Consider the following 23,921-nt stretch of genomic DNA (forward strand, 5'->3'; position numbering starts at 1 on the left):
GGAACTACAAAACAGTGCTAAAAGAAATCATAGATGAAACAAACAAATGGAAACACATCCGATGCTCATGGATAGGTAGAATCAATATTGTGAAAATGACCATACTGACAAAAGCAATCTACATCAATGCAGTTCCCATCAAAATACCATAATCATTCACAGAACTAGAAAAAACAATCCTAAAATTTATATGGCAACAAAAAAGAGTGCACATAGCAAAAGCAAGACTAAGCAAAAAGAACAAATCTGGAGGCATCACATTACCTGATTTCAAACTATACTACAAAGTTATAGTTACCATAACAGCATGGTTCTGGTATAAAAATAGACATGTAGACCAATGGAATAGAATAGGGAACTCTGAAAGAAAGCCTAATGCTTGCAGTTCAATTGGATCTTCAACAAAGCAAGCAAAAACAAAGTGGGGAAATGACACCCCATGCAAAAAATGGTGCTGGGATAATTGGCAAGCCACATGTAGAAGAATGAAACCAGATCCTCATCTCTCACCTTACACAAAAACCAACTCAACGTGAATCAAATACTTAAATCTAAGACCTGAAACCATAAAAATTCTAGAAGATAACATCAGAAAAACAATTCTAGTCATAGGCAAAGAGTTCATAACCGAGAACCCAAAAGCAAATATAACAAAAACAAAAATAAATAGATGAGACATAATTAAACTAAAAGTCTTCTGCACAGCAAAAGAAATAGCAGGGTAAAAAGACAATCCACAGAATGGGAGAAAATATTTGCAACCTATGCATCTGACAAATGACTGATATCCAGAATCTATGAGGAACTCAAACAAATCAGCAAGAAAAAGACAAAGAATCCCATCAAAAAGTGGGCAAAGGATATGAATAGACAATTCTCAAAAGAAGATATACAAATGGCCAACAAACATGAAAATATGCTCAACATCACTAATGATCAGGGAAATGAAAATTAAGACCACAATGAGACTATCTTACACCTGCAAGAATGGCCGTAATTAAAAGTCAAAAAATAATAGATGTTGGCACATGTGCACTGAAAAGGGAATTCTTTTATACTGCTAGTGTGAATGTAAGCTGTTACAACTACTATGGAAAAAAGTATCGAGGTTCATTAAGGAATTAAAAGTAGAACTACCATTTGCTCCAGCAGTCCCACTGCTGGGTATCTACCCAGAGGAAGATAAGTCATTATATGAAAAATACCTTTATACACACATTTATAGTAGCACAATTTCCAATTCCAAAAATGTGGAACCGGCCTAAATGCCCATCAACCATCAAGTGGATAAAGAAAATGTGGTATATATACACCATGGAATATTATCAGTCATATAAAGGAATGAAATAATGGCATTCGCAGCAACCTGAATGGGATTGGAGACCATTATTCTAAGTGAAGTAACTCAGGAATGGAAAACCAAATATCGTATATTCTTACTTATAAGTGGGAGCTAGGTCGTGAGGACACAAAGACTAAGAATGATACAACAGACTTTGGGGACTCAAGGGGAAGAGTGGGAGGGGAATGAGGGACAAAAGACTACACATTGGGTACAGTGTACATTGCTCGGGTGATAGCTGCACCAAAATCTCAGAAGTCACCACTAAAGAACTTATTCATGTAACCATAAACCACCTATTCCCCAAAAACCAGTGAAATAAATATTTTAAAAATTAACATATAAGATGCCTAGGAAAAGCACTCACTACACAAAATAAATAAATTTTTGAAACCAATCTGCTTTGTTCTCACAAGAAAATAAAAATAGCCTGAAATAAGTATCTGAAATATAAGTCAGACTAATATTGAGATGCCAGCTATTGAATTTAGGATTCCTTAAAAATATCTTACCAAAATTAACACCAAAGGAAACAGAAAGTGTAGACAATCCTTTTATTAAAAAACCAGAAATATGTCAGGCACAATGGCTCAAGCCTGTAATCCTAGTGCCTTGATAGGCTGAGGCAGGTGGATCACTTGAGCCCGAGAACTTGAAGCTACAGTGAGCCATGATCACACCACTACACTTCAGCCTGGGTGACAGAGCCAGTTCCTGATTCAAAAAAGAACTAGGAGTCTTCCCACAAAGGGAAGACAAACGATTGTACAGGCAAATTCCACCACAATATCAAGCATATCATTCTAATCTCATATAAATTTTTTCAAAGGATTGAAAAAGAGGAAATAATCCCCAACTCATTCTGAGTTCAGCACAATTTTAATACAAATACTAGACAAACAGAGAAAACTACCCTTAGACCTTGTCACTCATGGATTTAGATGCAGAAATTCTAAATTAAGAATTAGCAGCTAAATAAAAATGAGTAAAAAAGATAATACTGCAAGACCCAACTGAGTTGGTTCCCGGAATGCAAAAATGGCTTAATAGAAAATATTAAACATCATTTGCCAATCAACGTATTAAAGGGAAAAACATATAATCATGTCAACAGAAGTAGAAAATGCGTTCGATAAAATTCAGTATTCATCCATGTAAAAAAAGAAAAAACATTTAGTAAACTAGAAATATCATTAAACTTCCTTAGGCTGATAATAGTATATTCAAAGTACTTAAGGCAAACCTCAATTTATTTTTATTTTTTATTATACTTTAAGTTCTGGGGTACATGTGCACAATGTGCAGGTTTGTTACATAGGTACACATGTTCCATGTTGGGCAAACCTCACTTTAAATGGGAAAGCCATAGACATACTCTCTTTAAAATCTGAACTAAGACTATTTGCATTAAGAATTGTCTAAAAGTCTTCATCACTTCATTAGGACAAGAAAAAAAAGACATTAAAAGCATAAAGGTTGGAAAGGAAAAGACAAAACATTTTATGATCTGCATATTTGTTTATACAAAATGTAAATAATCTGTGGACAAATTATTTAAAATAATAAGGAAACCTAACAATGTGGCCTTATATAAACTCATTATGTAAAAATTAACTGCATTTCTACACATCAGCAATAAACAAGAAAATGTAACTTTTAAAGAAAAATATCTTTACAACAAAAATTAAGGAACCTAGACATGAGTGTAATAAAAGATGTACAAAATGTGTACACAGAAATTTATGAAACTATAAAGGCAATAAAGAAGATATAAATAAGTAGAAAGATTTCCTATGCTCAAGGATACAAGTTACTGATATAAATATGCCATTTCTTCCCAAATCTATCTAGAGATGCACTGTAACTGCAAATCAAAATCCCAAAAGACGTTTTTTGGCACTTGAGCAGATTCTAAAATGTGTATAGAAGATTAAATGACTAAAAATTGCCAAGACATGCTCAAAGAAAACCTAAAGGGCTTATCCTACCAGATATCAATACTTAGTATAACATTACAATGGCAGGGACAGACGACTTGATCAAGGAAACATAACAAAGATTCTAGAAAGAGGGTTATCTATAGATATACAGTTGATCCTTGAACAACATAGGTTTGAACTGCATGGGTCCACTTACGCCGGGATCTTCTTCCACCTCTGCCACCCTGAGATAGCAAGACCAACCCTTCTCTTCCTCAGCCTACACAACGTGAAGACATTGAGTATGAAGACCTTTACATGATCCTCTTACACCTAATGAATAGAAAATATATTTCCTCTTCCTTATGACTTTCTTAATAACATTTTCTTTTCTCTAGCTTACTTTGTAAGAATATAGTGTATGATACATACACAAAATATGTGTTAATTGACTACATTATTTGTAAGGCTTTGGGTCAAAAGTAGGCTATTAGTAGTTAACTTTTTGGAAAGTCAAAAGCTATACACAGACTTTCGACTGCATGCAGGTTTGTTCAAAGGTGAATTGTACTTAGTAATACGCTGAAGGTGGCATGGCAGATCATGGTGAAAGTGAGACTTTTCAGTATTGCAGCTGGGAAAGTGGTTATCCACATGGAATAAAATGAAATAGCATGCTACATTACTTACTGTCTATTGAGATGAATTGTGTATTTACTTATTTATTTATTTATTTATTTATTTAGACAAGGTCTCACACTGTTGCCCAGGTTGGAGTGCAGTGGTGTGATCTCAGCCCACTACAACCTCTGCCTCCCGGATTCAAGCGATTCTTATGCCTCAGTCTCCTGAGTAGCTGGGTCTACAGGTGTATACCACCACCCCTGGCTAATTTTTGTATTTTAGAGACACAGCTTCACCATGTTGGCCAGGCTGGTCTCTTGGCCTCAAGTTATCCACCCACCTCTGGATTGTGTATTTACATATTACATGTTGAGTGCAAAACTTTAAAATTTTTAGGAGAAAATTAAAAGAAATATCTTTATAATCCTGGGGTATTGAAGGATCTCTTAAGCAAGGCGCAAAGAGCAGTAAACCACAACATTTTAAATGATAGTTTTGCCTACATTAAAATTTAAAATGACTACTTATGAGAGTATACCTCAAGAAAAGAAAAAATGCAAGCCACCAGCTTGGAGAAGACATTGGTAATCGTTAATACCTATGACTAAAAGAGGATTTCATTCTAGAATCTCTAAATTACTCCTATAAATCAATAAGAAAAAGACAAAGCTTATTAGAAAAATGGGCAAAGACAAAATAGACACTGCACAAAGATGAAATATATACGGCCAGTAAGTACATGGAGAGATGCTCAACCTAATCAATAACAGGGAAACACACATTACAAAGAGATACCATTTTATACACATTTGATTGAGAAGAAGAAGGTTAAGAGAAGGAGAAATGTAAATAAGAAAAATTTGACAATTGGAGAAGATGTGGCATTTCTAATATATTGCTGATGGCAGTAACATGACCTATCTACTTTCAAAACAATTTGGCATTATCTTATCACTCGAATATTCACACACCTCCTGAGCCAGCAATTCTACTCCTACTTAGGCACCCAAGAGAAAATCTTGCACATATGCACTAGAAGACTAAGAATGTTCAAGGTAACAGTGTTCATGTAGCAGAAAGCAGGAAATAGCTCAATTGCCCATCATCAACAACGACAACAAAAAAAGATCAGTCAGACATCGTGAGTACTATGGCATTTCTTCAGTAACTGAACATAGCCATGCCTGAAGGTGAGCCTCAATCTAGACTGCTCAGTAACATTATATATATGCTTCCTTTTTTTGTTTGTTTAAACTAAACTGACTTGGGTTGCTCTTACTTTCAAGTAAGTGAGTTTGTATTGCACCAAGAAAATTCTAACCCAAATATAAAGAAATAGAATTTGACAGATTCAATGACTTAAAATAACAAAGAATTCCCATAAACACAAGAATGTGCTTTCAGAACAAATTTCAAGACTGAGCTGGTTTGAAGAGAAAGAGGTTTGAATACAGCCACACCAGCAAATCCAAAGAAGCCAGAATGAAACTACCTGGACGGTGATGTCTCTGCCGTTGCCCTTCCAAATAAGGCCAACTGTGGGGAGTAGGTGATGACATATTTATTTGAGATATCAGCTCTTCATATGACCTGGAAAATTCTTAGAAAACAAAACAAAAAAAAATCACATTCTTAATTTGGCAGAAGGGAGACCCCAACTAACTAATGCATAGTATTATATATTAAAAGTCTATTTGTAACTGATTTTGTTTTTGGGAAAAAAACAAAATATTAATGTTAGATATTGTGGTTAGATTCTTAGGTCAGATACAAATTGCAAAATTAACTTTTGTTGCCACTGACACACTCTATATTTCGAATGAAAATTAACAGTAAAAATGCATTAATAGTATTTAATATATTACCATATAATTGGGTTTATTTTTAAAGCAGTTAAAATGAGACGTGATGGCTAGTGAAGGAAAGCGGACTTTTGTGCAGATTCTGAGGAAGAAGCTTACATTTTCAGACATTTTATAAGTTGCTAGTACTGGTACAATTTCATGTGAGGGTTTCTTTTTCCAAAACCAGATAAAAATTCCAGCATTATTCCTTTCTTATTGGTACAAATTAGGGCTACCATTTGGCTCACAAATGTGAGAAGAAAAAGGAAGCAATTTTATAGGAAATAAACAGAAAGGGAACAAGAAACATGAAGGAGCAAGTAAGTAAAAGAGGCAAGTGTTCCTGAAAGAAAGCAATTGTTACTTACTGAAATAGAGCTCAGAAACAAGAAGGAAAAGGATTAAACGGGTTTTCCTTCAAAGCTAGTAAAGACGTGGTAGGGAAGAAACTTCCGGGTTTAACTGGATCTTTGCACCAGGTAGGGCTACTAAAAGTAGATCATGTGCTTATTTTATGAAATATCTATCTTCTTCTAAGGGTGTAGAAGAAAACAAGAGGTAGGGAACCTTTTTTTTTTTTTTTTTTTTTTTTTTTTGAAGACAGAGTCTCGCTCTGTTGCCCAGGCTGGAGTGCAGTGGCGCAATCTCGGCTCACTGCAACCTCCACCACCTGGCTTCAAGCGATTTTCCTGCCTCAGCCTCCTGAGTAGCTGGGACTACAGGCACGTGCCATCACACCCTGCTAATTTTTTGTATTTTTAGTAGAAACGGGGTTTCACCATGTTAACCAGGATGGTCTGTGTCTCCTGACCCGGTTATCCGCCCGCCTCGGCTTCCCAAAGTGCTGGGATTACAGGCGTGAGCCACTGCATCTGGCCGAGGCAGGGAACTATTGATTGTATCCACCAGAGATTAATAGATTAGGTACTGAAATTTGAGGACTATTGATCTTGCCCCAAATCCCAAAAAGAAAACCTCCCGGCCACCCAAGCCAAATGCATTTCTGTTGCGAATCCCCCGCTCTCAACTTGGTTCAGCCTCCACCATGAACTGGATCCATTCCTTCCTGGTCAACTGCACCACACGGTTATCTTTCACATGCCAGGAATCAGGCTCTTTAGCAAACACTGCACAGCAGAAGCGCTCCACTCTGAGTGCACAGACATATCCACAAAGACTTCCTTTATCATATACTTCAAGGAATTTGCATGAATAATTTATGTTCTTCTTCTCCATACAGAAGTGATGCACAGGCATCTTCTTAATGGACTTTTCAATTTCTCTTTCTAACTTATCGAGGTCACTCATCTCTGCTTTAAAGCCAATTATTTCTTTATCTTCATTTAAACCAATGAACAAATATCCTCCATCAGTATTTGCAAATGCAGAAACATACTGAGGGAGAATCTCTTTAATTCGTTGTAACAACTTTTCTGTCGAGAAGTTTTTAATTTCAACATGTGTGGATTCAGTAAAGGTCAATTTTTCTTCCCGATCAAGTTCTGTTCTGTCAAAAAAGCCCCGAGCCAAGGCCTTCATGTTACTTTCTTCTTGTATATCAACACGGGGCCTCCTTGCCAGCAATTCCGGTCTTAAGTACAATCTCCCTCTAGTCTTTTTTATGTTTTTGAGGAACTGCAGTGCAGCAGCAGCATTCATAACTTTTGCAGACGTTATATCTCTTTTGTACAAATTGGAGCTCAAGGTAGTAATCCGCAGGCCAGAGGTGTTCAAGCTCCATGACTTCACAAAAATCAGAAAGTAATTACCATTCTGCATGAAGTCTAAGTACTCAGGAACAAATAACAGCATGTTACTAAAAGAATGTTCCAAATCTAGTCCTATTCCATCTTTTGTATAACTATAGTCTTCATTCTCAATTTCAGCCTTGATCACTCCCCCTCCAGAATTCAGCAGAGCACACACAGCTCGTGAGACACTTTCATTCTGCTTTTTTCTCAGTTTACTGTCCTTCATTTTCTTCCTGTTGTTCTCTCCAAGAGTGACTCTTCCCACATCTAGAACCAATTCGGCATAATTCGTTTCCAAATCAATACTGACGTTCATTTTCCCAGCAGCTATGCAGTGTCCAAGCAGAAATTCTTTTCTGTAAAATAGACAGAGCCATTAGAATAGGACCTGAACTAGAAAGATAGCAAATTCTGTATTATGAGGCAAATGCAAAAAAAAAATCCTGTGCAGTATACATTCCACTAGACTGGTAAGTATATGGGTATGAAGAAACTGAAAACTGACAAATTTTGAGCTAAGACTCTAATAATTTATACTCCTACTGAATTTTCAAATTTGTTACTATAGTTTTATATAATGTATTCTAATTATGTAATCTCTTTATCTGCCCTTTTTCTCCTTTCTAGTCCCTAATATTGTACAACCTGTTTTCTCTCTCCTTTTCTTATTTTTTTTTTTTTTTTTTTGAGACGGAGTCTTGCTCTGTCACCCAGGCTGGAGTGCAGTGACCGGATCTCAGCTCACTGTAAGCTCCTCCTCTCGGGTTCACGCCATTCTCCTGCCTCCGCCTCCCGAGTAGCTGGGACTACAGGCACCCGCCACTTCGCCCGGCTAGTTTTTTATATTTTTTAGTAGAGACGGGGTTTCACCGTGTTAGCCAGGATGGTCTCGATCTCCTGACCTCGTGGTCTGCCCGTCTCGGCCTCCCAAAGTGCTGGGATTACAGGCTTGAGCCACCGCGCCCAGCCCTCTCTCCTTTTCTTAAACAACACCTGGAGTGAGTCTATGTTTTTATCTTCTCAGTGAACCAGGCTTTAGTTATACATATTATTTCTACTTTTCTTTTTATTTTAATAATTTCAGCTTTTACCTTAATTATCTCCACTTATGGTGATAAATCTTTTGGAAGATTTCCAGTTAAGGTCTAACGACATCCAGCAATATGTCATGTTAATTATTTTTCCTTCTTGTAAGAATGAATTAGATTTACAAATTTTGGCCATTGATCTTAAGCAAAGTGGGCTAAGTCATTGTGCCTTTTTAAAATCTAATATTCACGTATTTTCAATAAGGAAAATTCTTATATACAAAACACCTGTGCTATGGTTTGAATGTTTGTGTTCCCCCAAAATTCATATGTTGAAATTCTAACTCCCAAGGTAATGAGGTTTTTGGGAGGTGATCAAGTTATGAGGGTGAAGCCCTCATGAATGAGATTAGTGCTCTCCTAAAAAGGACCCCAGAACACTAGCTCATCCCTTCCACTATGTGAGAACACAGCAAGAAAGTAGGCAGTCTGCGACAGGAAAAGGGCCCTCACCAGAACCCAGCAGTGCTGGCATCTTAATCTTGAACTTCTCAGCCTCCAGAACTGTGAGTCATAAATTTCTGTTACTTGTAAGCCACCCAGTTTGTGGTATTTTGTTATGGCAGCCTAAACAAATTAAGACAGTGTGTTTTAGTCTGTGTATACCTAATCCATTAGCTCTGTTCCCTTAAAATCTATTGGGATCACTGCATTGCTCTAAATGGAAAGTTTTAGGTTAAGAAGTGTAACTTAAGTTCAACTTTTTTAAAGTGTAACTTAAGTGTAACTTTTAGGTTAAGAAGTTTTTTTGTGGCCGGGCGCAGTGGCTCAACCCTGTAATCCCAGCACTTCGGGAGGCCGAGACGGGCGGATCACGAGGTCAGGAGATCGAGACCATCCTGGCTAACACGGTGAAACCCTGTCTCTACTAAAAAATACAAAAAACTAGCCGGGCGAGGTGGCGGGCGCCTGTAGTCCCAGCTACTCGGGAGGCTGAGGCAGGAGAATGGCGTAAACCCGGGAGGCGGAGCTTGCAGTGAGCTGAGATCCGGCCACTGCACTCCAGCCTGGGCGACAGAGCGAGACTCCGTCTCAAAAAAAAAAAAAGAAGAAGTTTTTTTGTTTTTTTTTGTTTGTTTGTTTTTGTTTTTTTTGAGATGGAGTCTGGCTGTGTTGCCCAGGCTGGAGTGCAGTGGCATGATCTCGGCTCACTGCAAGCTCTGCCTTCCGTGTTCACTCCATTCTCCTGCCTCAGTCTCCCAAGTAGCTGGGACTACAGGCGCCTGCCACCTTGCCCAGCTAATTTTTTTGTATTTTTAGTAGAGACGAGGTTTCACCGTGTCAACCAGGATGGTCTTGATCTCCTGACCTCATGATCCGCCCGCCTCAGCCTCCCAAAGTGCTGGGATTACAGGCGTGAGCCACTGCGCCCGGCCAAAGTGTAACTTTTTTATGACTTTTTTTAAGTGTAACTTAAGTGTAACTTTTAAGTTAAGGTAAGAAGTATAACTTAAGTTTAACTTTTTTAAAATGTAACTTAAGTGTAACTTTTAAGTTAAGAAGTTTAACTTGAGAAGTGTAGGTTTTCCAAGTGGCATAGAGACAATTGAGAATAAAGTCCATCATAGGTTGTAATTACTATACTAGAAAAGGAATGTAAAAGGGGTCAGAATATTCCTGTCCACTGCTAGATCAATATCATGCAGATACTTAGCTAAGGTTGTGGATACTACCTGTGTCCATATGAATTCCTGATCACATGTAAACAATGTTAACATTGGAGCCCCAGACTATTTGGACAGTTGGGGTCGAATCCTTTAGTTCTTTGTCCATGTTTTCTCTTAGCTCTTTGAAGATATTTAAGACAGTGTTTGTTTTTTATTTTATTAATTTATAAATAAAATCTTATATATTGATCATTTACAATGTGTTTTTTTGAAACATGTATATACTGTGGAATGGCTACGTTGAGCTAACTACCGTATGCACTACTTCACAGACTTATCATTTTTCTGGTGAACATTGTTACTGTTTTAGCAACTTTCAAGAATACAGACCCAGCACGGTGGCTCATGCCTATAATCCAAGCACTTTGGGAGACTGAGGTGGGAGGATCGCTTGAAGCCAAGAGTTCAAGACCAGCCTGGACAACAAAACAAGACCACATCTCTACAGAAAAGTAAAATAAAATAAAATAAGAATTGGCTGGGCACAGTGGTTTGTGCCTATGGTCCCAGCTACTTAAAAGGCTGAAGGGGGAGGATCACTTGAATCCAGGAGTTCAAGGCTGCAGTAAGCTAGGACATGGCACTGCACTCTAGCTTGGGCAACAGAGAAAGACCCTGTCTCCAAATAAATAAATAAATAAATAAATAAAGAATAAAGAATACAATATATTGTTAACTATAGTCATCATATTGTACAACAGAGCTCTTGAACTTATTCCTCCTATCTAATTGACATTTTGTATCCTTTAACCAACATTTCCCCAAATCCCATCTTTCCCCAGTAACCACTATTCTACTCTATATTTCTATGAGTTTAACTTTGATAGGTTCTACAAATAAGTGAAATCATGCAGTATTTGTCTCTCTCTGCTTGTCTTATTTCACTTAACATAATGTCCTCCAGATTCATCCATGTTATCAAAAAATGACAGGATTTCCTTCTTTTTCTAAAGACTAACCAGTATTTTATTATCTCCATGTACCACTTTTTCTTTATCCGTTCATCTGTTGGTGAACACTTAGGTTGCTTCCATATTTTGCCTATTGTAAATAATGCTACAATAGACATGAGAGTACAGATATCTCTTTGATAGATGGATTTCATTCCCTCTGGATATTTATCAGGAGTGAGTTTGCTGAATCGTACGGTGATTATTTTCCTTCTCTTTCTTTCTTTCTTTTTTTTTCTTCAGAAACCTCCATACTATTTTCCATAATGGCTATGCTAGTTTAAATTCCTACCAATAGTGTGCAAGGGTTCTCTTTTCTCTACATCTTCACCATCTCTTTTTATCTCTTGTCTTTTTTGTAATAGCCATTTTAACATGTGTGAGGTGATTTCTCATTGTGGTTTTAATTTGCATTTTCCTGATGATTAGTAATGTTGAGCATTATTTTGTATATCTGTTGTCCATTAGAATGTCTTCTCTTGAGAAATGTCTATTCAGATCCTTTGCCCATTTTTTAATCTGTTTTTTTTCTTACTATTGAGTTGTTTGAGTTTCTTATATATTTTGGATATTAACCGCTTATCAGATGTATGGTTTACAAATATTTTCTTTCATTCTGTGGCTTACTATTTTACTCTTTTGATTTTTTGCTTTGCTATGCAGAAGCTTTTTAGTGTGATGTAATCCTGTTTGTCTACATTTGCTTTCATTGCCTGTGCACCATTGGGATGACATCCAAAACATCACTGACCAGGCCAATGTGTTGGATCTTTTTCATATATTTTCTTCTAGTAGTTTTATAGTTTCAACTCTTACTTCTAAGTCTTTAATCGATTTTGAGTTGATTTTTGCATTTGGTGTGAGATGACGGTCTAATTTCATTTTCTTCATGTGGATATTAAGAACGTTGTTTTAAAATCTTTGTCTAATATGTGTGGTATCTGGCCTTCCTCAGAGATATGTTCTGCCAATTTACTTTCTTTTTTTGGATAGATCACATTTTTCTGTTGTGTGTATGCTTTATGAATTTTTGTTGGAAACTGGGCATTTGAAAAAACAGCGATCTCTCACAGTCTTTGCAGACAAATACTATGGCAAGGCAAACCTTCAATGATTGGCTAAGTATACTCTGATCTTAGGGATCAGCTTGAGGAAAAAGTTTAAGGTCTTCTCAGGTCTTTTCTGAGCATTTGTCCTACCTGGATTGAGTGGGGCTTTCTTGATTCCTCTACATACATGGCTGCTTTTGAATGTCTTAATTTCCCAAAGAATCTCACCCTAGCTCCTCTTGTGAGCCTTAGATGGTTATTCTATGTCTCTAGCTATAATCTCTTGCCTAAGACATCTGGAGGTCCATAGTCTCATTGCAGCTTTCCTGAGCAGTGGCTGTCACTTCTCCTCACTTGAGATCTGAGGTAGGGGATACAGAAATGAATCCCTCAGGCAGTCCCCAGACAGGTTACAACATTGAAAATAAGTTTTACTATGCCCCACCAGTTCCAGGGAGGAAACTAGGAGCAGTGATGCTGCCTCCTCAAGACTAAGACCTTGCCATGCAGGGCAAAAGGTTGGGCAAGGGTAAATAAAAGCATCATGAAATTGCCTGCAGCTCTGAATGTTGCTTTTTCTTGCTTGGGCTTTCATTTAGTTGCAACAGATCTTTGTGGTTAGTTCCGTCAGTTTTGGGTTGCTTTTGATGTTTCCATGGAGAAACAGAGTTGAAGCTTCCTAATCCACCATTTTTCTGGCATCATTCCTGTCACCATTTCTTTATATTAAATGCAATTCGATAATATTTTTAAGATTTTGTACCCATGATGTCCCTTTCTCCTATTCTTGTTGACAGGTAATGCAAATCAAGTAGCTTCATAAAATAAGTTGGGGATGTAAGCTGCATTTCTATTATTTCACATTTTAGCAGTATGAGGACTTTTTGCAGTGACAGAGTTGGTCATGGTCGGCCATACTGCCCAAAACTAAAATATACAATTTGAATCTTGCTTTTCCATGTATCAATATAGTATATACAATCAGTTTTGCAGAATAATAATTAGCTGTTCTTGAAAAACCTTATTAACTGCATAATTTCATACATGGTATTAATGTACCATTATTTAACTATTTACCCTACAACTGAACATTGAAGTTGCTTTCAATCATTCAATATAATTGTACTAGAATCTTGACTCTGTTATTTCAGTGCTTGGGTATGCTAATCACAGTCTAATTTTCATTGAGTCTAAGAGTGCCCTGGCAAAGTGCCAGATACGGTTCAGATATATATAAAGATGGTTAAATCGAGTATGGAAGGCCAGAAGAGGCAGACAGAAAAGAAGCCAGATTTCAGGATATAAGAAATAGAACCTTGAAGGGGAAAAATTATGTAAGAGAAGGAAGAGTCTGAATCTGTGGAAATAAAGGTTCATGGTGAAACATAAGGTTATACTTGAACTTGTGCCTTAGGTACATAATTAAACTGAAATTATGTAAGTATATAGAGTGTATATATACACACAGAGAGAGACAGAAGTTCATAAAAGTTAAATTACTGTATTAAGTGACAAAAAGTTTAAAGATTTTGATATATATTGTCAAATATTTTCCCAAATAATTGTGTCAGATTTTTCTCTAGCAAATTTATCTTAGTGGTGATTACAACACTTTGCCCTGTACCTTTTAGGGGGAAGAGGATGTGGTATAAAAGCTATTAGAAAGCAGCATCTTTCCCTCAGTGTTTCCTGAAAACTCAGAGGGAACCAAGAGAGGGCTGCCTTCTAAGAGATATTGGACCTAGCATTCATTCAAATAGGTTCCCTGGGCCTGGGTCCGTAGAAGAAAGCATTTGAACATGACCCAGAGAGATTCCAAAAAAAGAGAATCTAAGGGAGGAGGACTTGACTCCTGGTAGTTGAACAACAGTGAAGCCAGGTAAGCACAATCATTGAAGTTTAAATTTAAACTCAATAATAGTCTCAATATGGCATAATTACGCAAGAAAGCAGAGGAAGATGTATATCTCTGCCATGCTGAGCTTTCTCCATAGTATTATAGCACAATTTGTGTTCTTTAGACCCAATTTCTTCACATTTCTTACACACGAGGCTGCCCCAAAGGCAAGTCCCTTCCCTGTTGATCAGACAGAAGAGATTCTCCATCTCTACCCATAAAGGCTGCAGGAGAATCAGTTCCGCTTCTAGCCAGGCACACAGCCCCAGTCCTACAATTTTCTGGTAATGCCTCACCAAGCAGGCTCTGCTCTGCTCCCCGATTCTTTTTGCAGCCTCTGTAACTAGAGTCCTGTCCCCTTTCCTCCCAACCCACGTTTTTGCACTGTCTACATCAGGCCCAGCTCTGTGTGTACTTTTTTGGCTAACCCACCATACACAGAAGGGGACAGAAATCACATCTCACCCTCAGATTGATTAAGGAGGGTGCCCATACCACTGGGAAACTTGGAACCCATGGGAGCTGCAGGTGAGCCACCTTATAGAGGACTCAGTGCTTGTGGACTAGCCTGGGATCCTGGCCACCCCAGTCCAACACCTGCAGCTGTGTAAAACTTTCCATAGTTCAAAATCACTGCCTTCAAGCATACATCTGGAACACACTCCTTAAAAAATTAGCTGGGGATTAAGCTTACCAAATCCCTAGGGCCTAAAACTTACTGGCCTCCCTTAAACCTTGGGTCTAGGTTTACAGGTTAGATGTTTCCACTGAAATCCTTTATACTTTTGACTATAGGGGAAATTCTATCAGATCTGCACTCACTATTTAGGCTATGTTGCTGACTCTCTTTAATGGGAAAGGAGACGGCATTCAGATCTCCTTAGAGTTATGTCAGAACAGTAGATTAGTAGGAACTGCACACAGGGTGGGACAGAAGTTGTAAGAGCTACCTCCTGGGAAACAAAAATCATACAACACTCTTTGTCCTCCTAGGATGTCACTTTGCATTTAGTTCAGGACAGCACTGCTCTCATCCTTCCCACCTTCTAGATGATAAACCAGCAGAGTATGAGGGTGCTTGGTTTTTCTTTTAGGATCTAGCAATGAAGTTTGTCAGTGCCTGGTCACGTTTCATCTAAAGAACCTATCCCCCAACTCCCCGCATGTTCAGGACTCCAGGAGGATGGGCAACCCTGGGAGCTCTGGACACCCACCAAGCCCGGCCTGACCATAGAGCACTCTGCCCTCCCTGCCTCTCTAGCTCTGCTCGAACACTGCAGATCCCTGGCTCACTGGTCCCACAGCTCTTTCAGGTGCTCCCCAGCCCATGCAGGAGCAAAAGTTCCACCCAACCTATAGCTTCCAAGTCCACCATTCCTAAGTCCTCAACAGCCTGCAGTTTTGACAGAAGTTGCTACAGAGACAGGAAAGTGTTACCGGTGGAGGTTGTGCTGGTCACTGAAACATTCTGTTTGCAGGGGAAAAACAAAAACTTGGTCTGTTCTAGGATCTGTGTGTTTCCTTAAAGTCTTAGAATGAGCAACTCCATTTTGGTTTGGTTTGATCTGTTGGGGCCTAGCACATGAGCTCAGTCCAAAACACTGGCCTCTCATAATTTTGTTTTTAAAAATTCCCCCTTTTTGTTCAGGTTCTCACTTAGGTGAGCGTGTAACCAAAACGTAAGGCCTTAGCGCTGCTCTCAGTTACCATCATTTTGGGTTTCCAGTCTCAGCATATCATTCATAGGTTACGGTGTCCTCATGATCACATATTTATTTCACTTCTTACCATTCCAGTTGAAGAGAGACCATTTGACATTCTAGAGATGGCTGCATGCAAACACTGAAAACCTTTGAGAGAATACAGCGCACCAGGGAGCCTATTATTATGATGACTATTGGGAGGATAATACTGAGAGTCTGGAGGATGCTCCTTGCCCAGGGTCCCCATAAACCATCTAAAATTAAATAGATCAAATAATGAACTAAATAAAGAATCTACTAACTTAAGTAAACAATCTCTTCATTAATCCCCTACAACTGAATCTCTTAATCTTCATTTAATGTATTTCTCCATAGACTCCAAGTGCCAGCAGTTGCACAGATACTTCTCTGTTCCGTCAATTCTATCATAACTTTCTCAAAAGAATTTAAAGTCTGTTGTGTAACTACGGCCTTAACAGTAGATGTTCTGAGAACATCTAACCTATGGGTTTTACATTGTGAAGGGGTTAATTGTTCTCAGTGAACCATAAAAAACTTTCTTTACCTAGTGAAAGTACACTGTAGCATAATCATGGGAAAAATTTTTATACAACAAGAAAACATGCATTGAAAATGACATTGAATAAAATCCCTTTGTAAATGCTTAAATGGCCCATCGGGTAGCCAAATGTACCTGAAGCTTTGATTGTCTTCCCAGGAATATGAATTTGAAAAACCAAACATTGGTTATAAACTACTTTTGCAATTTATAAGTCAACAGTTTCCATGGTAGCTTGATTTTTAAAGGTCAAACTTCCTCAGACTTCAAAGAACACTGGGGTCAAACAGCGCCAACCAGACCCCCTGCTTAAGAACAGCAGCACAAGAGCCTGCACACATGCAAACCCCTCCCACTTTCCTATTCAACTGCAAACTCCAGATTCCAAACAATATTGGGGCCAAACAGTATTACAACTGCAAGCGAAAATTCTAAGGAGGGCTTAGTACTAGGCCTAAGAACCTCTACCAAAGGAATCCCCCTTGGAGAAGCTGAGGTCCAGAGGATCCCGCAGAGCATCCCCCTTTAGGGTCCAATCTTTTTTTTTTTTTTTTTTTTTTTTTTTTTGAGACGGAGTCTTGCTCTGTATCCCGGGCTGGACTGCAGTGGCCGGATCTCAGCTCACTGCAAGCTCCGCCTCCCGGGTTTACGCCATTCTCCTGCCTCAGCCTCCCGAGTAGCTGGGACTACAGGCGCCCGCCACCTCGCCCGGCTAGTTTTTTGTATTTTTAGTAGAGACGGGGTTTCACCGTGTTAGCCAGGATGGTCTCGATCTCCTGACCTCGTGATCCGCCCGTCTCGGCCTCCCAAAGTGCTGTATCAGACATCTCTGAGCTTAGGTGAGCACCAGTGCCACTTTACATGTTTTCCCTCCAGAGGCAATGGCCTACTATGAGATTTCCTTTTGTCTCTGGATGAAGGCCTTGACTTCTAGCATCCTTATAATTTGATAAGCCCATGCTTTCCCATGGTTCCCATTCCACTAGAGTGATAGCCATGAACTTTAATAATAGGAAATGGAGGCTAGGTGGGTTTCTTTTGTCCTTAGCCAGTAGAGTAGGGGAAGGGAAGAATTTAACACAAGGAAAGAAGGTTTAGGTCACCTGAAACACGTGTGAGTTCGCCCTGGAGAAGCTGTGTCACACATAGGGATCAGGGACCACAACCAGAAAAGACAGAAAAGACACATGCACTCATATGTTTATTGCAGCACTATTCACAATTGCAATGACTTGGAATCAACCCAAATGTCCATCAATGACAGACTGGATTAAGAAAATGTGGCACATATACACCATGAAATACTATGCAGCCATAAAACAGGATGAGCTCGAGTCCTTTGCAGGGACATGGGTGCAGCTGGAAACCATCATTCTCAGCAAACTAACGCAAGAACAGAAAATCAAACACCGCATGTTCTCACTCATAGGTGGGAATTGAACAATGAGATCACTTGGACACAGGAAGGGGAACATCACACACCGGGGCCTATTGTGGGGAGGGGGGGTGGAGAGGGATGGCATTAGGAGATATACCTAATGTAAATGCAGCACACCAACATGGCACATGTATACATATGTAACAAACCTGCATGTGGTACACACGTACCCTAGAACTTAAAGTATAATTTAAAAAAAAAAAAAAAAAAAAAAAAAAGTCCTTCCCTCTTCTGGGCAGGGCAACTATCCCCATACACGCCTTGGCCTTCAAGGCAGCACTGGAGAGTAGCCCCTGGCCAGAAACCTGCAGTCGCCTGCGTGTCTAGGCGCTGCCCACCAAGGATCCCAAGTTGGAAAGGAAAAGAAAAAGAGAGAGATTCCCCTGTATGGAGCAGAAAGCAAAAGGTAAAGAACAAAAATAAATCCCAGACTTCCGGCTTACCTCCTGGCTGGCTTGCCAAAATATGTTACCAGTGAAGAGCGTCCAGGTTCTTGGCGTGTTGAACAAAGAATTGGACAAACACAAACAAAGCAAGGAAAGAATGAAGCAACAAAAGCAGAGATTTATTGAAAACGAAAGTGCATTCCACAGGGTGGGAGCAGGCCGAAGGATAGGGGCTCTCAAGAGCCCGGTTTCAGAATTTCCTGGGGTTTAAATACCCTCTAAAGGTTTCCCACTGGTTACTTGGTGTGCACACAATGTAAATGAAGTAGAAGCCCGAGATCAGTCTGAATGGTTGCAGAAAGCGATCAATCGCAAGTTGAAGGGAAGTTACAAAGTTATGCCCTGTGCAAACATCTGATTGGTTGCAGAAAGCGAAGTTACAAAGTTACACTCCTATGCAAATGAAGACTTAGCCCTGGAGACTAGCCTGATTGGTTGTGGGAGGGGACCAATCGGAGGTATTTTCAGTTTTTCCTCTGTCACTTAGGAAGGGAGGGGTCGCAAAGGAAGTAGCCTCTGGTCCTTTTGTTACTTGAGTGTGGAAAGTTGGGGTTTTCCTCCAGACCCTTATTCTCCTGCCCCAGAAGGGAGAGAAAGCAGCCCGGGATAGGGGTGGGGGGTCTTCCCGGGAGTGGTGGGGTTGTGTTACCAGTGCCCCACCTCCTCCAGAGCCAGCAGACGCCCCAGAAATGAAAAACTAAGGCTGGAAGGTTTAGCGATGGAGCAGGATCAACTTACCAGCTCGCGCTGCTCCCTAGAAGCTGGATTCTTTGCAGGTGCAAGCACACCCCAGATGCCAGCGTGGGCCCTTGAGCAACGGGAAGTTAAAAACCTACGAGAACAGCTCTGAGTGATCTCTAGGGCGCTCTCGTTTCATTTTCTTCCATGAGTATTTTCTAAGACAAAAAGGAAAAAAGGTAATTTAAAGAAAACAAAGAACAAAGGAACTTGTCAAGGCGCAGGCTACAGTCCGTCGGCTCACTCTCCACAGAGTGTAAAGAATGTGAATCCTTTTCTGTTTTCCAGCCCTCCTCGTCCCGCCCTCCGGCTGCCCATTTCCCAGAGTGGCCTGCATTTCTATTGGGCAGTTGGCGCTCCGGAAGTGTCCACATTCTTTATTATCGACTCTGCGCCTTTGCGCAATTGTCACTATTTTGGTTCATCAAAATTAAAGAAATACCAGGCTCTTACCATGCCCTTAAAGGGGTGACTCAACCTTTCCAGCTTTCCTCGCATTCCCAGAGCAGCCCTGCCGCCCTCTTGCTTTTTTAAAAGCACGGTAGCCACCAGGAACCAAGTCAGAGCAACTGTGGATGAACTGGAGAGGACAAAGGTGCAAGGAGCGGATTGCTCCAGGAGAGACAGATTCAAATACCTAACCCTGGCAGTGTAGGGAGCACCTTGAGGTCATTTGGGAGATCCCTTTAGTTGGGATGCTCCAAGGGTTGGTCTCGCTGGATACAGACCTCCTGCCACTTTGCTTTCCTTTAGCCCCCTTATTATGGTAATTATGGTAATACATGTTTTTCCTGCTCACTTGTCTAAGAATTGGTGTCTCAATACACAGCTTTTGAAATGTACACAGGCCAAAATGATTCATCACAGGGGAATTTGCAAGGCTGAGTTGCTCCTTCTCCGCAAGCTCCACCTACCCCACTCTGGACTACCTTAACTGCCTACTGCCTATTCTAAAATCTTTTTTTTTTTTTTTTTTTGAGACGGAGTCTCGCTCTGTCGCTCAGGCTGGAGTGCAGTGGCCGGATCTCTGCTCACTGCAAGCTCCGCCTCCCGGGTTTTCTCCTGCCTCAGCCTCCCTAGCAGCTGGGACTACAGGCGCCCACCACCTCGCCCGGCTTATTTTTTTGTATTTTTAGTAGAGACGGGGTTTCACCGTGTTAGCCAGGATGGTCTCGATCTCCTGACCTCGTGATCCGCCCGTCTTGGCCTCCCAAAGTGCTGGGATTACAGGCTTGAGCCACCGCGCCCGGCCGTATTCTAAAATCTTAAGGTACCTAGGAAGAGTACCTATTCACATTAAATAACTTAAACATTGAAAGCACATAGCTGTGCTTTTCTTCATCTCATCTGATCCAGACACCAGCTCTACGGATACAGTCTTACCGAAGTGAAAAAACTATTCTTCAGTCATTGGCTTAGAAAATGCTAGTGTAGGCTGGGGGCAGTGGCTCATGCCTATAATTCCAGGACTTTGGGAGGCCGAGGTGGGTGGATCACCTGAAGCAAGAGTTCAAGACCAGCCCGGACAACATGGTGAAACCCCGTTTCTACTAAAAATACAAGAAAAGTAGCCGGGTGTGGTGGTGGACCCCTGTAATGCCAGCTACACGGGAGGCTGAGGCAGGATAATCACTTGAACCCTGGAGGCGAAGGTTGCAGTGAGCCAAGATCACACCACCGCACTCCAGCCTGGGCAACACGAGCAAAATTCTGTCTTGGGGAAAAAAAAGAAAAAAGAAAAAAAGAAAGAAAGAAAAAAGAAAAAGCTAGTGCAGGCCAGGTGCGGTGGCTCACGTCTATAATGCCAGCACTTTGGGAGGCCGAAGTGGGTGGATTGCCCGAGCTCAGGAGTTTGAGACCAGCCTGGGAAATATGGTGAGAGGGCATAGTGGTGCGCGTCCGGTAGTCCCAACTACTGTGGTGGATTGAGGAGCGGGTGGGAGCGCTGAGGCATAAGAATGGCTTGGACCCCGGGAGGCAGAGGTTGCAGTGAGCCAAGATCACATGGTTGCACTCCATCCCAGAGCAAGGGATTCTATCTCAAAAAAAAAAAAAAAAAAAGAAAAAGAAAAAGAAAGAGAGAGAAAGAGAGAAAGGAAAAAAAAGAAAATGCTAGTGCAGGGATTTTCCCAGAATACCAGGATGGCTTCCAAGGCAGAAACAAAAAAGATTAAGAAGTTGTTCCCATGAGAATGTGTGTGGCAGGCATGACATATCAGACCAACTTGGAATGGAAAATGCATATCCCAAAAGACCCCTCAGAACTGAGAAGAGTAAAAACATTCACAGAACTTTTAAATTATGTTTTTATTAACTATTGAGTAGAAACAAGATAATATTTATAGAATACATATAAGGTATAAAGAACAAAAGCATGAACGTCTGTCAACCCCTTACGTGGCTAAAGAATATTAACAATAAGCCTCTCCTCAGAGGTAAAACACCATATCAAAGTTTACATTGAACATTGTGTTGCTATTCTTTATAGTTATTTTTTGGTGGGGCGGAGGAGTTGGGTTTTTTTAACCCACTGCAGCCTTAGCCCCCTGGGTTCCAGTGATCCTCTCACCTCAGCCTCCCAATTGCTGGGACTACAGGCACACACCACCAAACCCAGCTAATTTTTAAAATTTATTTTATTTTATTTTTTGTAGAGCCAGGATCTTGCTATGTTGCCAAGGCTTGTCTCTAACCCCTGGGCTCAGGTGATTCTCCTGCCTTGGTCTCTGGAAGTGCTGAGACTACAGGTGTGAGCCACCATGCTGGCCTGCTATTTGTTTATGCCGTAAATTCCCTTTGTTGATTTCCAAAAGTGTTTTATACTTCTAATTTGCTAATAGTCTTTACCATGAATGGATGCTGAACTTTATCAAAAGCTTTTTCATCTATTCAGATGATCATGTGATTTTTCTCTTTTGAACTCTTAATCTGTGGTGAATAACACTGATTAATTTTTTTTTTCTTTGAGACAGGGTGTCAATCTGGCACCCAGGCTGGAGTGCGGTGATGCAGTCATAGCTCAGTTCAGACTCAAACTCCTGGCCTGAAGGATCTTTCCTCCTTCAGCCTCCAGAAAGTCTGGGATTACAGGAGTGAGCCACCTCTCTGGGCCTGATGATTGATTTTTTAATGCCAAAATCAACGTTGAATTCCTGACTTAAACCACCTTGGTCATGATGTATTATCACTTTTACATATTGTTGGATTTCCTTTACTAAAACTTTGTTTAGAATTTTTCATGTAGATATTTGAGTGACAATGACCTGCAATTTTCCTTTCATACTTTACCTACCAGACTTGTTATCAAGATTATGCCAGCCTCATGAAATTAGTTAGGAACTGTTTCCTCTTTCTAGGAAAGCATTTGAGTGAGACTGAAATTCTCTCCTCCTTAAACTTGCTAGTTAGAACTCGCTGTGACAATGGTTACAGAATTTCTGCTTTGATCCATGAGTTAAACACTTTTTTAATTCCCAAAGATATGAACATTTTTCTAGTTACAGTTTTATTACTAGTTTCTAATGTATTTGCATGTGGGGTCAAAGAATGTGATCGGTATCAGTTCTTTGAACTCTTTGAATAATTACTCTTTAATTAGAAAAAAATCTCAAATATTATGCATTCAGAAGCAAAAACACCACACACACACATACACACACACACGTTATTAATTACAAAAAGCAAATTGTAACTGCACAGTAAGGAAACCTGGCAGACGCCACTTTATCCAAATGATGAGAGTTAACATCATCAGGAATGGAACTAATCACTATTGAATGCCTTCTAATACCATAGACTGAGAATCATAACAGCCCTTCTATGGTATTTGTACCAAAAATGCATAACCTGAATCTAATCATGAGAACACATGGAATGACCCAAAATCAGATACTCTGCAAAATAATAGGCCAATCCTCTTCAATAGTGTCAAGGATATGACAAAGACTGATTAACATCTCCAGATTAAATGAGACTTAAAAGAAATAAAAGCTCAATACAACGCATCATCTTAGATCAAATCCCGGACCAGAATTTTTTCTCTTGTGCCATAAAGACACTTGTGGCACAACTGATATAATTCAATAAGGTCTGTAGATTAGATAATAGTGTTAATTTACTGATTTTGATGATGGTACTATAAATATCCTTCTAGGAAATACCCACTGAAGTATTTAGAGGTCAATGGGAGCCCTGTCCGCTACTTACTTTCAAATATCTCAGGAAGAAAAATGGTAGAAGGAGGCACAGGGACAAGGCGAGAGAAGGCCGCATCAAGATCATCTGTGGTCAAAGGCCTCTGGGCACACTGGCATCTAATAACTAATTTTAAATTTTTGATTGTTTTATCATTATTTTGTTAGAGATGGGGTCTTACTCTAATGCCCAGGCTAGGATGCAGTGACATGATTATCGCTCACTACAACCTTGAACTCCAGGAATCAAGCGATCCTCTCGCCTCAGCCTCTGGAATAGCTAGGACTGCAGGAGCACACCACCACACCCAGATAATTTTTTGTTGTTGTCTTCCGGAGTGGGCGGGGGGTGGGGGGCAGTCACGCTATGCTGCCCAGGCTGGCCTCATATGGTCCTCCCACCTCAGTCTCCTACTAATTTATAACTTAAATATTTGTCTTTCACTATTCTCAAGGCTTTACTAAGCTTTGTTGAAAGTAGGCCCAGGTGTTGACTGTTAATTTGTGAAACAAAAGATGTGACCTCTTTCCACACTTGAGATTCAGAGGAGCAGAAGTAGTTTAGTAAAGTCATTATGTCAAGCCAACTAGAAACTAGCAGAGGTCTTGGTACAGCACTCCATAGCAAGAAGTGGCCGGAGACTACAAGGACAGATCTGTGAAACATGGAAGCATTCCTGGAATTCTCAGAAATCTTAATGGAAATAATCTAG

At 40.0% G+C, this 23,921-nt stretch overlaps 1 protein-coding gene across 2 annotated transcripts in view; it reads right to left on the minus strand.

Moving 5' to 3' along the window:
* SLFN12 (schlafen family member 12) overlaps positions 1-19,431 on the minus strand; it is a 34,151-nt gene extending 14,720 nt beyond the window's left edge. Inside the window, exons 1-3 of one of the 2 annotated variants that reach the window (XM_008011054.3) lie at positions 19,016-19,431; positions 6,758-7,836; positions 5,378-5,485 (exon numbers count right to left, since the gene is read on the minus strand). In XM_008011054.3, the coding sequence (XP_008009245.1) occupies positions 5,378-5,485; positions 6,758-7,796 (1,147 nt within the window). In that variant the 5' untranslated portion in view covers positions 7,797-7,836; positions 19,016-19,431. Of the gene's footprint in view, positions 1-5,377; positions 5,486-6,757; positions 7,837-18,274; positions 18,982-19,015 lie in introns of those variants that run through there. The other variant, XM_037992748.2, reaches the window with a different exon arrangement.
* Between the last annotated feature and the right edge of the window lie 4,490 nt (positions 19,432-23,921).

The sequence above is a fragment of the Chlorocebus sabaeus genome, chromosome 16 (assembly GCF_047675955.1).
Source record: "Chlorocebus sabaeus isolate Y175 chromosome 16, mChlSab1.0.hap1, whole genome shotgun sequence".
In the NCBI taxonomy this organism is placed as follows: domain Eukaryota; kingdom Metazoa; phylum Chordata; class Mammalia; order Primates; family Cercopithecidae; genus Chlorocebus; species Chlorocebus sabaeus.